This window comes from Camelina sativa, chromosome 7 (genome assembly GCF_030686135.1).
Source record: "Camelina sativa cultivar CO46 ecotype springtype chromosome 7, ASM3068613v1".
NCBI classification, from domain to species: Eukaryota; Viridiplantae; Streptophyta; class Magnoliopsida; order Brassicales; family Brassicaceae; genus Camelina; species Camelina sativa.
The window spans coordinates 9,616,045-9,630,765 of NC_141886.1; the positions used below are offsets into that span (position 1 = coordinate 9,616,045).

Here is a 14,721-nt window from a genome sequence, read left to right on the forward strand (position 1 = left end):
TTTCTTCATTTGATTCTCATTCAGGGATGAAGCTGTATTAGCCGTTGGTTTTATTTTGCTAATAACATATTTGAATTCCTAGTATTGTGACGGAACATTTTGTTTTTTTAGAAGCCTTTATGCAAAGTTTGTAGACCCTAACATAGATGGTATATATAATTTTTTTCTTCTAAATAATAACATGTTTTTTAATTCTTAAAATAGATAGATAGATGATAATTTCTTTTAAGTTTTTTTTTTTCATTTATCGTATATTTTAAAATATAATTAGAAAAAAATTCAAACATTTATCTCTCCATATATGTATAATTTATTTTTTCTAGGAAAAAAAATACTCACCTAAGATCTTTTATTTTTATCAAAAAAAAAAACCCAAAACTATATAGGATGTTAAATATATATATCAAAAGTAACATTAAAATTGTTTAAAAATTAGTAATATTGTATTAAAATTTGTTTTTATCATTAATTATTTTTACAACAGAGTATTTTTATAATCAAAATTAATAGTCATTTAACAAAAAAAATACCATGTGCTTGCATAGTACGAGATAGAACCTTCGATGTAATCAATGAATTATCTATTCTTGTGTATTATGCTTCTGAATTAATTAAAATTAAAGAAGTTATACAATATGTTTAAAGATTTCAAGAAAAAAGAACTAGAAATGGAAGAAATTTTTTATTGTCTTAAATACTTTATCAATTTAAATAGACATATTTCTTTTATAAAAGTAAATTATGTATTTTAATTAACGTGTGGTTGAAAAAAAGTTACTTCAATTAAATAAATAACATGGTCTAAATAATAATATCAAGTTTGTTAAGGTAACATAGAAAATTAACACATTAATTTTAGGACCATCATCTAACCAAAATTTTCTTATTTCCAATTCAATTTGTAATTCTAAACCGAAGGATCCAACAAACCCGAAAGATCTCAATTGAAGTCGTAGATAAAACCACTATAATATATAACAAACTCTACATTGATGGGTTACTTCAATGTTTAATTCCAAATATATGTTAGAATTGTTAAGTAGACATATTATTGCATCCAATAAAACAACTTTGTTGGAAACTTTAGTTAAATCCGAATATATTTATCATTTGATTAATTAACATAATATATAGATATAATATTAGTGACAAAATTTACCTCAATTGTTAATTATTCATAATTTAGCTTTAGTTAAAATACTAGAGTACTTTAATACTTAGTTTTAGTTTTGATCAAATCTTAGCTCTTACATAATTTCTGAATTTCAGATGTATAAATGATATTAATATATATTTACGTACTATTTGATAATATGATAATATGTTTTTATATATTTTTGACCCATTTAGAAATAATATCCGAATATCTAACTATTTCAACTTTTTCTAGTATTTTTGAAAAATCTTCGGAAATTTTTATACATGAGATAAAATGACAGAAGCAATGAATGTGTGTGTACCTATAGACGCAGATAACGGACGATAGACTGGCAAAAGGGCCACTAGCCACTAAACCAATTTGCCATGTGAACATGAAATTTCACTTCGAAAGGGACCATTTGGTCCATTTCCATTATTACAATTTTGTAAATTCAGTCATCAACAAACATATACATAAATACATTTTAATAGAGTGTCACATGCATACGTACATTCGTCGAAGGAAAAAAATATCTTTCACCGAACTTTATAGTTTTTGGCGGACTATTTAATATCAAAAGTCTTAACGGATCAATGGCATTATATTTAGTTCAAGACTGGATAACTAAATAGTGATAGATAGTAAGTGGTTTCACTCTCTTCTTCTTTTTTTTTTTTTTTTTTTTTTTTTTCTTTTTTTCTTTTTTTTGGTTAAAAGTAAGTGGTTTCACTCTAACAAATATAGTTAATGCAAGAATCTAATAAATTGGCCACGAGTTCGAAATTTAACATGGTTTCCCCCAGTCACCGAAGATTATTGTTTGAGCCTAGAAAACTTTTAGGATCACTCCTAAATTTAAAAAAAATAAAATAATAATAATAATAATAATAATAATCTAGCAAATTGGAGTAAATATCATTCATCCTAATCTAAAATTAGTTTGACTACGTACTATAAGAAAAAATTATTAGAATAACGTGTTTGGAATTGGAATTAAGATGTGTGAGTTTCGGTTATCACATTGAGTCGTAGTAGATACAAGATAGCAGCAAACCTGAATGTAAAGTGCATGTTCTTTGATTAAGAATGTGTGGTTCGATGCACTTACTTAACTAGCTATATACTAATGCTCCAAAGAAAGGCTGGTTAGATATCTTCTCGTTCCTCTAAGATAGAAATTGAATAAGAGATATAGAGATTGCATGATTATATAATAAACAATAGTACAGTAAAACCTTTATAAATTAATACTCTATAAATTAATAAACACTATAAATTAATAAATTTTGCTAGTCCCAAATCGGGACAGTGAAAAAATAACAAAATTCGATAAAATAATAAAATAATATTTTTTTTGAAATCACCATGTAAAATATGGTCCCAATAATATCATAAATTAATAATCATGTAAATTTATATATATATATATATATGCTGATATAGTAAAGTATGTTTCTCTTAAACCCCATATCTATAAAACAATTGTTATTTTGTATCTTCAAACTATAATGATATAAAATATTCTATAACATTTCATAAAACAGTTAAAACTTTTTAAAGTTTTTAATTTCTAAATATGCATCATTTACATTTTGATAGTTTGATAGATTATTAAAATACGATAATTGATATTCTTATTCATAAATTTGAAAATTTATCTCATGTGTATAAGTGAATTTGTCTATAATATTTGTAATTCATTGTCAATAATATTTTTTTAATTATTTCAAATTCAATTCCAATACCATAAAATTTACAACATCCAAAATTCTAATATTATTTTGCAAAAATTGTCTAATTTTTAAAAAATCAAAAAATTAATAATATACCTATAAATTAATAATTATTAATTTACACTATAAAATAATAATTATTAATTTATAGATAAATTAATATCACTATAAATTAATAAAATATCTTGGTCCCAACATTATTACTTTATAGAGATTTTACTGTATATAAGATTGTATGTAATAAAAACCCGAAACATACGATATTTATGACCTTTTCTCATTGACGTTTTATTTTCTAATACATTCTTTTTGGATAACGTACTTCGTATCAGTTAATTTCCTATGTACATTCCAATTGTATCAATACACCTGATTTCTCTTGGGATTTTGAAATTAAAGATGATAAACTTTTGCCCAAGAAAAAATATAATATACTAAACCAAGTCTTGTTATAGGTAAACAATTCTTTTTTTTTTTTAGTATATAATCATGTATTTTCTTTAAAGGTGCTTAGAATAGTCAATACAAATCTTTTAGAACAAATTCTAAAGAAAAAAAAAATACTAGACCATATTAGTATAGTAATTGTATTAGTGTTATCGGTATGTCACTCTTCAATCATCTCAATCTACACATAAGAGTATATCATAACAAGATTATTTTGTTTCGTACATTTATTTTCTAGTTCTTAAAAAATCACTAAAAACAAACATAAAAATATTATGTCATATATATTTATTTTGTATATAACTTAAGGCTTAGAAGTGTCCACCACTTAGTGCTCCACAACGGGTGAAAAAGAAAAACCTGATGATATAAGTGCTTTTTCTTTCTTTTGAATACTGTAATATATATATATATATATATATATATATATATATATATTCACATTTTTTCTATTTTACATTAAATGCTTCGTAGTAAGACTTTTATAAGGGATTAATTTTGCTCAGAACAACCAAAAGAATTATGAGTTTGAAATGCATCTTGAGTTCGAGAATTCCGAATTTGTTTCGAATGTCTTTGCTAATTTGGTTGCTAATTTTGAGTGTTTTTAAGTATAGTAAAAAACTTTATGGATATGATAACATAACATGATATATGTATAAACAAATAAATGCGACCAATTGGTAATACATAAAGTGTACAATAATGAGAAGGGCCCATGACCAGCTGTGTAGGAATGTACAAGAAATTGGAGTACGAAAACTTAAAGTAGCAAATAAGTAGAAATGTTCTCTATATATTTACATGTTCAATCAATGTACTTATGCTTCTTCCGTGGGTAACTATATCTATCCCTTTTACTTCTTACTCATAAAATTTTCCAGACTCAAATCTTCTTCTTAGATAACAAAGATAAGTGTGTGAAACTAAAACAACAGTAACTTATATTCCTTCTGTATCAACATTACAACTAATCTAAAAATCAATAATCATATAACATGTATTTTGAAAGAAAAATAAACAGATAGAATATAATTAGAGCAATTTATAGTTCTGACATGGTGCACATGTGGACGTATAACCTCTATTATATTACAAGTTTGTTAGGTGCACACATATTTCTCTTGTTATAAAATAAAATAACTTCAATTGACCTAAATTCACTTTGCTTTTTAAACTCTATGATGGAAAATTTAGATCTTAGAAAAGAATTGTTGCATTGGATGATATAATTGAATTAGTTAATTCTTTTTTACCAAAACTGACAGGATTAATTGATAGAGTTATAAATAAATATAAAACTGTATTTCGAACATTGGTAAGTCTTAATAGTTTTTTTGTTTTTTTGTTTTTTTGTTTTTTTGTTTTTTATTTGTGTGTGCAACTGATAATCCTTGAGAGTATAGGCAATAGAAGATAGTATGGAGAGTAAATAAAGTGGACCGTCAAAACCCATAAGAAGAAATGATTCAAATGAATGGAATAATATTCTACACATCTTCTAACTATTTCTGTAAAAGCATATTTCTATTTTGGTTTTAGTTTTAATGCATTAGAGTCAATAATTAGAAACTTTTACATAATATGTGCCAGTGTTATGTAAATGCCAATGCTTCAATTCAACGGAGTATATGTACACGTCGAAATCAACTACAATTCAATAATATTTATTACATAAGATTTATCATATATTAATTGAAAAAAGAAAAACCACATGGTTCTCTTAAAGACAATGTACATGATAGCAAAACACATTAAAGGATGAGAAGGTGTTCCTTCTGTTTTTTTTTTCTTCTTAATTTTCAACTTTCGAGAAATGAAAGCACAAGATGTAAAATAATAAAATGGAAACAAATAATACATATTCAAAGTTCATTCTTTATCCCTCTCTTCTTCTGATTACTGGCACCTGATACACATATTGTCAAGCTTAATTTAATTTATACTTTTACATGCATATTTTTTACTCATTCATATACATGCATGCATGATAACTGATACATTATACATATTATATAGAATTATATAAACATATACATATATATCTATGTTTATGCAAGAATTAAGTAAAGCGACCCATGTATGATATTTTATGCATTATGTCTTTTTTGGCTTATATATGTATTATGGTTCGAGACAGAAAATAAAAATAAAGAGGACATCATACCTTGATTATCCAATAATACTTTCTCAACTGGGAAATCTTGTTGTAGGAAACCCGAGTTAAAGTTTCCCTGCAACAGAAATAGAAATTTTAAACTTCTAGAGAAGCCAAAGTGGTAAGAAGACGTATAGCTTGTGGTCACTGATAAAGTTATAATTTGTGACCATGAAGCAAAAAAAAGTAATATGTAGAGACCTTGAATATTCTTCTTGTGGAGTAGCTTCGAGAGAAATCATCAAGCCGTTGATACCCATCTAGATGTTGCTTATACGCTGAAACTTCTTCTCCAACCGGCTGTTTAATATTTTGGGGAATATAGAGAAATATGTAAAAACTCATTTATCCAATAATAAGTTACCATATAACAGATTAACAAATTAAAATAAAAATTGGCGTATATATATACACATATGTATGTATAAAATGTGGCTTCAGAATTCATAATACCAATGAACTAGCTGTGTCATCAAGTGAAGAGTTGAATCTCTCACTACATCTTTGTTCTTTATGAACCTTCTTCTTGTTCTTGTTTTTGCACCAATATAGCGTGTTCTGTTGGGTGGGATCTTCAGGAATGGTCTCTTCGCGGTAATATGGAGGCCCAGAAGATGCATCCGACACCATTGAAGAATCTTCATCATGTTCCTGTCTTGTTTCTCCATTGTTATCATCTAGACGATGCAGTGAAATAGAAGGAGAATGGTCTAAGTACATTGTCCAACTTGAGTCTCCCGCGTCGCTGAAATCTAAATCCGATATATCCATTTTCTTTTGATTTCTCCCAAAAAACACTCTTTTTTTTTTGTTATTTGTTTTCTATCTCTCTAGGTGTCAAGGCCTTTAAGAAGAGGATATACTCTTTCAGTGCAGCCAACAAGGGTATTGCTTTGGAAAAAAAAATATTTATAACCATATATCTTGAGTATTTTATTTATATTTTTAAAATTAAAAAATAAATGTATTTTTAAAATAAGTAGTGGTTTTTTTTAGTCACTATCTAGTTCAAAATAATTAAAGGCAATATGAACTTTTAACTCAAAACTAATACGTGATGATGGAGAGTTTCATATAAACAATTCTACTTCCGATATATGACATTTTACCAGATGTTTTTCGAGATAAAAAGGCAGGAATAGCTCAATATCAAAAAAAAAAAATACCCTCAACTAGACTTATTACCATTTGAAAAAAAAAAAATTTGAACGTTCAATTCAAAACCAATCAACAATAATTACAGAAACCATTTGTTCAAATCAAATTTGAACGTTTAATTTGAAAAGCTTTTATTTTGTTAGAGTTTGTTTGTAGCCGAGATCATTCTTTCTTTTTGTTTGTTTTTCCACCAATAGAAAACTAACCAATATCATAAGAGTTTGAAATGATGTGATATTTTTATTTTTGACATTACTTTCTTTCTTTTATTTGTTCTCCAACCAATAAGAAACTAATACATATCATTAGAGGTTGAGATGATGTGATCTTTTTTTGTTTTCCAACCAATAAGAAACTAAAACATATCATTAGAGGTTGAAGATGATGTGATATTTTTTTGACATGTTGTGTGAGAGAACAAACAAAATTATTTTGCTTTTGTCGTTTCAAGTCCAAACATGCAGATCAAATCCAAAACTCAAAAAGACAGAGAAATAACATAACTTAAGAAATGTTTTTGTCATGTAGCGTAATACTCCTTTCGGACACTCTTAGCTTGCATGCAGTAGATAATCGACAGTTGGCTTACTGATTATGAACATTGGGCCAATAGGTTAGTGGTAGTGGCAATAGATGTTTACGTACTATTCATTTATATTCCATCTTATACTCTTTTCACTTTACACCTACACCCTGCACCATCCATTATAGGTGCGGTGCCTATCTACATATTACAATATTTGGTTTTTCAGTACATAACTCGGTTAATTCCATTGGATACTAGATTAATTACAGTCTTCTTAGTTTAATCCAATTTGTTATCCGAAAGATTCTTATATCCATTGTGTTATTACATTGGAATATTATAAAATTTATTTTTATCATAGCTAGAAAGTTCGAGGGCTTCACTCTTGCTTGAAACTAACTTTTGGCAATACATGTTACCACGTACATCATTTTTCTTGAGCAGTTTATATATGTATCAAACCATTTTGAATCATTGTATTAAGAATAAATACATATTTGACCAGTTGATTAAACTATTTTTGTTTTCTTTTTTGACTATAATAAGTATCTGAAAGTCATGTGACCTACTAATTTGTATTGCCGAACATATGTGATCTAGAGATTTGTAGTGCCACCACGATGTCATATATTCACCCTCAAATCATCATTTTGGCTTAAGCAGGGACCTATAACGAGTACGGCCATAGCAAATGAAAAAAAAAAATGGTGATTTACTTTTTGTAATTGATGAATTTGAATGCTATAAAAGTTGATATTACAATGTCAACTTTGATTTATTTTCTTGCACATAGTCCTTTCTAACCAGCATTTTCTTCACCAAACTTTGATAACCAATCCTTATACGGAGACAATTAACTGTACTTGCATTGAAGAAGATTCGAACCCTATGCTTTAAGGACATAAGTATATCATGGTTTCCGTGTTCCTAATCTATATTCTAGAGCAACAACATGAGTTACACAAAAGATATGCCTGAATCAAATCAGCTGATTTCACTACTTCAAAACTTCTTTTTACTGTTTTGAGTATGTTTCATTGCATTGAACTACTTTTGCAGGGTTCTTTCTTGCATAGCCACAGAAATTACCTATCTGTCTGTGGCAGTATCATTCAACTGAGCTGTTCACTAGAATGCTTTGTAGTGTCTATGTTTGTTGCCATTTTTTCTTCTTCTCTCTCCATAAGTTTCAATTTCTGACACAAGAATATATATTAAGATATCATCACAGCTTCTATAACCAAAATCGGATGTACTTCTCTGGAGAATGATCTTGAAAACTAAGGAAAAAGGAAAATTACTTTAGATGGTGCAAACATGTTTGCATAGAGCTTAGCGTCTCTCTTGTTGCTATCAGCTTTAGTCTGTTTCAGCGTCTTGTGAAGAGAGTTCACTTCCCTGGAAATTTTAAAGTGTCATTGCATAACAGGTGCAGGAGAAATATGAGGATGCAACAAACAACATACGCAGTTTCTTCTTTTACCGGTTTTCAGGATCAGCCTCTAGAGCCTTTTTTATATCCATTTCTGCTGAAATCAAATCTCCCAACTCAATATAGGATTGTGCTCGCCTATATAAGGCTTTTACATTTGGGGACTCAATATCTAAAACTTGTGCCAAAAAAACATGAGATCTTGTCATCTTATAGCAGTAATTTACTACTCAGTCTACACAAGCACACAGAACATCTACTGGATGTTAAAACTACTAAAAGATTATAAATTGCATAACTAAATCAAAATAGGAAAGCCGCCAAGTCTCATTAGACATGAGTCTACTTCTTTTTTCCTAAACTTGTTTACCTCCGAACATAGACTGATAGTTTCCAGAAAATTGTTTAGTTTTAGACTACAGGCTGCACCATTTAAGAAGCAAGATACTCTCAAAGCCTTCACTTTCTTTTCTTCATCATCTTCAAATTTACCATTCTCAATATATTCTGCAGCCTGTAAGCATATGAATTATCATGTCAGGGATTCCAATGGTATATGTCAAGTGTTTGCTCAATGTCTCCTTAGTATTAAATATGGCTACTTTCGGATGTAAATATATGGCTACTTTCAATAATAGATTTTCTGATGAATCACCTTATTATATTTCTTCGCTGCTCGCTGGTACTTTGATTTTTGTATAGCAGATTGCCTTCTTCTTTCCTTCTGTCAGCAGTTTCTATTTTCTCTTCATTATTCATCTCCCTTGGTGTTTTCTCCTGTTCTCAACGAAACAACAGAAAAACTTCGTGTTTAGAAGATTTGAAATAGTCACTTTCCATGAGTAATTTCATAGCTATGTTGCGGATATAAAATAAAAGTTATGCAAAATATTATCCCAACAAAATGAAGACCTCCATATCCAGAAAGATTACTACGATTCAGCTTAAATGTCTGTTTTGATGAGGGAGGACACTTCAGATTTTGTTAAGCAATAAACCAAACAATTTTGCTGTTGTTCGGAACTATGGACATAATAAAGAGTTATCAGAACAAGAAACTCAAAGATCAATATCAAGTACTTTCAAGTCCCAGTATTAGCTATTACCTTGACAAAGTCTAACATTTCAACTTCATATATAAGAGTTGAACATTGTGGGACTTTAGCAAGGTCACACTGGACTTCCAAATTTCCAAAACCATACTCAAGACTTATTGTCAATACCGCCTTTTCCCCTCGCTTCATTGTTGCAGCAGATTTATCTAAGCCAGAGATCACTTGCTCTATAAATACGAAGTAAGAAATTCAAGTTTGTGTCAATGCTGAAATTAATATACAGTTAATAAGGCCAAAAGATTTATTAGAATACATGGACTGACCTTCATCTGTTACAAAAACCAATGGCTCCCCGTCCCCAAGTCCTTTCATTTCGAACATAGTTTCGTCCTCTAGCTTTGCAACATAAGTGACTGCATTGAAATTTCAAATTACGTCATGCTTGATTGAAAGTAATCACTAAGAGAGTTCTCTAACCCATTTTGTCTAATGTACTGTCTAATGTACAACCAGGTTTCAGATTCTAGTCAAAACAAAAGTTGTGACTAAATCTTCCATGCACACTTGTACCTTCACCATCTCTCAGAATCATCTTAAAAACCTTCGAATCACCCACGACATCAATAACAAGTTTGTAGGAAACCAGCACTACATCAATATTTAGCACAGAATTTGGTGGAACAGCATTGATATTCCCACTTGAACTTTTTCCTTCTTCTCCAAACCCATGTGTACATTTATCAGATTTAAGCAGCGGATATACAATAACCTAAGACTTTAAAAGTGACATCACCACATACATTGAGGCTGGACAATCAATTTGGACTTTTCTCCAGGACGCATGGTTACAATTGCCAGTGGCAATGCTGGACATAGATGACCTGAAAACCAACACATACCTATTTAGAAATGAAATGAAAAAAGACTACTTCATAACTCTATACACTGTAACTTAAAGTCAAATGCCATCATTCACACAAAACTCAATGCCTTCATACGATGATTTGGACACATCGGTACCATCAAGAAGCTCAACTTGGTACTTCACTACAAAAAATGAAAACAACATACTGGTCATTATTATCAGCAGTTCAAGATAAGTCATACAAGACAACTAGACATGAGATACATACTAACCAAGAACTTCATCCAAATCACTAGGCTTCCCATTCTTATTGCCTTTCTCTACAATTCTCTTGATAACACCTCCATCACTACGAACATCAACAACATAAATCCACGAGAAAAGTTCGATTTCAAACTGAATAACAGAATTTGGAGGCACATTATCATCAGATCCTTCAGCTCCAAAACCTTGATCAGTAGGCAAAGTGAACAATGCAATTTATCCTCTTTTCATTGTCATAATAAAATCTCCTAAGCTTCAAAGATCCCTAAATACAAAATCACTGAAATTGGATCAGTCAATCTACGAAAAAATAAGAAGACAAGAAAGGAAACAAATCTAACCTTCATCATCCTTTAGAGTTAGAGTGACAGGTTCACTCTTATCTCTAGTTGAATAGAAGATTCTACCATCAAGCAAAGTACCAACGTAATGAACTATAAACAAAATTCGTTACCGTTTCCAATCATCTGAAATCGTGAATGCGATTTTGATTTCTAATCAAAAGGAAATCAAAGATAAACCTGTGGTTTCGTCACTTATTTCAGGAGTTTCGTAGCCAGTACCGAGTTTGAGAAGCTTCTTTTTGATGCCGGAGGCACCGATAACTCTTTCTTCTCCGATTTGGGGAGGATGAGTTGATTCGATGACTTCTCCTTCTTCCTCCTCCAGTTCTTCGTCTTTGTCGGTAACTTTGGCTGCTGCTACAACTACGGCCGATGAATCCATGGCGAATTTTGAAGGATTGAAGTTACAAAGTGCGTCGAGTTCGCCAAGGAAAAAATAAAGAAGAAATGGATTAAATTTGTCTTTAAGAGATTAATTTAGCTCAAATTTATAATTAATTACAAAGTAGCCCACGCCATGCATGCTTTATGTATGCACTAGGTAACAGTCTGCGGATTGCTGTATTAATTATGTTACTTAATTTTAATTAATTTAATAATAATAAAGTATGCGAATATTTTAAAAAATATATCCTTTTCACCTATCTATTTTTAAAAATATCAATTTTTAAATATGCAAAATTATAAAGTTTTATAAGATTTATAACATATTTTTAGATATTACCTACTACTTAGAGACTCGATTCAAATATTTATAAGGTTTTGAAAGGTTATTAAAAGGTATTTATAAAGTATATATAAAATACACATTATATATATAGGTAGTTTATGTATATTTTTCTAAGATTACACATATTTCAGTTTTTAGTGGCATTTTTAATATAAAGTTTTTAAAAGGTGTATTTTTCAAAAGTGGTATTAGAAAAGAGGTTTGAAATATCAAATAATTTTCATTACAATATCAAATTATATAACGTATTTCAATATAATTATACATGCATATTTCTCGAATATATTATTTTTTTATTGTTCAGCTTGCATAATAGGCCCATTTATGAAAAAATGTTAGAAATACCATTTTGTTGACACTCCTTCTCAAAAATACAACTTTTTGTCATTTTCATTTTTGCCCTCTTTCACACAATTATAATGTATTAAATTAACTTATGAATTTTATTTTTTAGATTTGGATTCTCTATTTTATATTTAGGATATAGTTTTGAGGGGTAGAGTTTATTATTTGAAGGTTAAGGTTAAAATTTAGTTATGTTGTATATTAAAAAGAGTACTATTGAAAATGGACAACGAAAAAGGGTATTTTTGCAAAAAAAGTATAGTGAAAAGGGTATTTGTGCAAATGCCCCTAGTTTTATGTATTTTGACCATTCAAGCTAAAACAAATACTGTGTATTGTACATAATAAAAATAAATATTTACTATGATATTCAAAAATTCAGTTTAAGTTGTTCATATAAACTAATACATAAACTAAAGAGTTAAATTAATTAAAATCCAAATTCAGTTTAAGTTGTTTATATGAATTAAATACATTCCCAATAAAATCATATGAAATTATGAAGTGCAGTCAAAATCTTTAAAAACAATTCCATAGATTAGTTTTATCTTTATTTTTTTTATATTCTACTTAATTTAAATTATATTTCTAGGTTTAGTTCTAATTATTTTCTCTTTGTAGTACAAGTGGATTGGAAATGGAATATCAAATCTTCTTTTATATAGAAAATTCATTAGATTACAAAACTTGAATTAAATAAACATAATAATATAATTATATATATATATATATATATTTTCTCAAAAGAAAATATATTGATTTAATCTGGAGCATTACAAAGTTGTTGTAAAAGCCAAGTAGGCTTTGTTACAGATTCAACATAATAATCAACATCTTGACAGCCAAATTTTGCTAAGGAATGTGCAGCTGAATTACATGATCTCCTTATAAATGTACAATCACAGAAATGAAATTTTGATCTCCAAAGCTGAATGTCTCTTAGTAAGTTTGAGAGAGCAGCATTTTCCTGTTGTCCATTAACCAGCTAAGTAAGTGTCTCACAGTCACCTTCAAATATTATCGAAGTATATCCTCGAATCCAAGCATAATTATATATATGTTGGATCATAAGAACTAAATATAATGATGAGTATACTAAAAATGTATTTAAAATTTTGGAGGTAAGAGAGAATTAAGGAAAATTAATTTAATAATTTTATTAGAATAGTTTATTTCATTAAAACATTGCATACTTTTACAAATAAAATAAATATGTAAGAAATAATCAAACATCTAGATAAAGAATAAATATAATTTCTTTAGCTTGATTATCTTATTGTGCAATGATCAAAATTAATATTGTTTTGAATCTGCATGATAAGGTTTTTTGTATAGCCATCAAATTTTTTATTATACATATGTAATTTAAAATTTAAAATAATAAGAAAACAAAGAAGGAATGAAGCAATACATAAAACAAAGAAATAAAATTGAAAACACAATATAAGATATATCCAACAAAATATATAACTAAACACTTACAATGAGTTTTCAACCCATGCAAAAACATAAACAAAACAAATAAAATATTTAGAATTTGAGATATGGTGGAGGAGGATGTAGGAATGATTATTAATAGGATTTGAAGTGGTAGAAGTTATATTTCTAAAATAATTTGATTAGAGGAGTTACAAATATAATTGATAGTGTGTTTAATTGAAAATGAATGTAGGAAAACAATAGTCAATTCACAATTTATATAACTTCAGTTACAATTTAGTAGTAAATAGTAAATTTAAAGTATAAATTTATATATATGATTAAATGTGTTGAATTTTAAATTTAGTTAAAAATAAATATTATATTTTAAAACATTAAAGATCAAATTGACAATAAGGAGAGAGTGAAACCTTATTTGTATATATATGATTATTAACTTGAAATATAAAATAAAGTTTTTATTCAATTATATCTGAAATATAGAGATGTAATTGTTAATATATGTTTTAAAAAATAGTATTCATGATACTTCGGTTCAACTACAATTTATAGTATATATATGTTATATAATCTGATCATGAAAAAGAGGAAAGTTAAAGTAAATATTACTAAATATTTTTGATTACAATGTATTGTTGAAATGATTTAAACAATATGTTACTATAGTAATAAAACCATTACTTATAGCAAAGTTAACTATATATTTTCGTTAAATAGTTAAGATATATTATATTTTTATATTTTTCTTTTTTTTTGGAAAATAAAAAACTGATAAATAGTCTAGAAAGAAAAGTGTAAGATCTTACTTATTTATTTGATGAATAATTTTATGTTTTCCTATATATTAATTTTATTGTCATCATCTAAAAGTAATAGTTAACAAAAAATAGTTTTATATATGATAAGTCAATTTAAAATAATTTATTAATATGATATCACGAAACAGTTTAACCAGTTTTATAAAAATTCATAAAAATAAAAGTGTATGAAATTGAATATATTTTTTATTTTATATATTTTGTCTCTATTTCTAATCATTTTAATATAAATAGTATGATTAACAATAAATTAAATTTTGAAATT

General features: G+C 27.8%; 3 protein-coding genes across 3 annotated transcripts; all 3 read right to left on the reverse strand.

Annotated features, from left to right (window-relative positions):
* Positions 1-4,955: 4,955 nt before the first annotated feature.
* Positions 4,956-6,392, reverse strand: LOC104700832 (protein SOB FIVE-LIKE 6-like). Its single transcript, XM_010416426.3, has 4 exons — positions 5,933-6,392; positions 5,681-5,779; positions 5,489-5,555; positions 4,956-5,230 (listed from the first exon to the last, which is right to left on the reverse strand). The coding sequence occupies exons 1-4, from the start codon at positions 6,248-6,250 to the stop codon at positions 5,187-5,189; spliced, it is 528 nt and encodes a 175-aa protein (XP_010414728.2). The 5' UTR covers positions 6,251-6,392; the 3' UTR covers positions 4,956-5,186.
* Positions 6,393-8,443: 2,051 nt separating this feature from the next.
* TPR6 (Tetratricopeptide repeat (TPR)-like superfamily protein) lies at positions 8,444-9,354 on the reverse strand. The gene is given in 5 exon segments (XM_087460237.1): positions 8,444-8,561; positions 8,647-8,776; positions 8,968-9,109; positions 9,251-9,288; positions 9,291-9,354. Coding segments are annotated over 5 exon segments (492 nt in total).
* Positions 9,355-9,677: 323 nt separating this feature from the next.
* On the reverse strand, positions 9,678-10,493 carry LOC147941112 (peptidyl-prolyl cis-trans isomerase FKBP62-like). Its single transcript, XM_087458384.1, has 4 exons — positions 10,451-10,493; positions 10,221-10,298; positions 9,974-10,063; positions 9,678-9,877 (listed from the first exon to the last, which is right to left on the reverse strand). The coding sequence occupies exons 1-4, from the start codon at positions 10,491-10,493 to the stop codon at positions 9,678-9,680; spliced, it is 411 nt and encodes a 136-aa protein (XP_087314510.1).
* Between the last annotated feature and the right edge of the window lie 4,228 nt (positions 10,494-14,721).

What these genes read in the sequence shown, in the direction of transcription:
- LOC147941112 (XM_087458384.1), bottom strand. Translation starts at nt 10,493, where the DNA reads ATGCGTCCTGGAGAAAAGTCCAAATTGATTGTCCAGCCTCAAT. An exon ending in ATTGATTGTCCAGCCTCAAT is followed by an intron (nt 10,299 to 10,450) that starts GTATGTGGTGAT and finishes ATATTGATGTAG; the next exon opens with TGCTGGTTTCCTACAAACTT. An exon ending in GATTCTGAGAGATGGTGAAG is followed by an intron (nt 10,064 to 10,220) that starts GTACAAGTGTGC and finishes ATTTCAATGCAG; the next exon opens with TCACTTATGTTGCAAAGCTA.
- LOC104700832 (XM_010416426.3), bottom strand. Translation starts at nt 6,250, where the DNA reads ATGGATATATCGGATTTAGATTTCAGCGACGCGGGAGACTCAAGTTGG. An exon ending in ATGACACAGCTAGTTCATTG is followed by an intron (nt 5,780 to 5,932) that starts GTATTATGAATT and finishes AATATTAAACAG; the next exon opens with CCGGTTGGAGAAGAAGTTTC. An exon ending in AGTATTATTGGATAATCAAG is followed by an intron (nt 5,231 to 5,488) that starts GTATGATGTCCT and finishes TATGTGTATCAG; the next exon opens with GTGCCAGTAATCAGAAGAAG.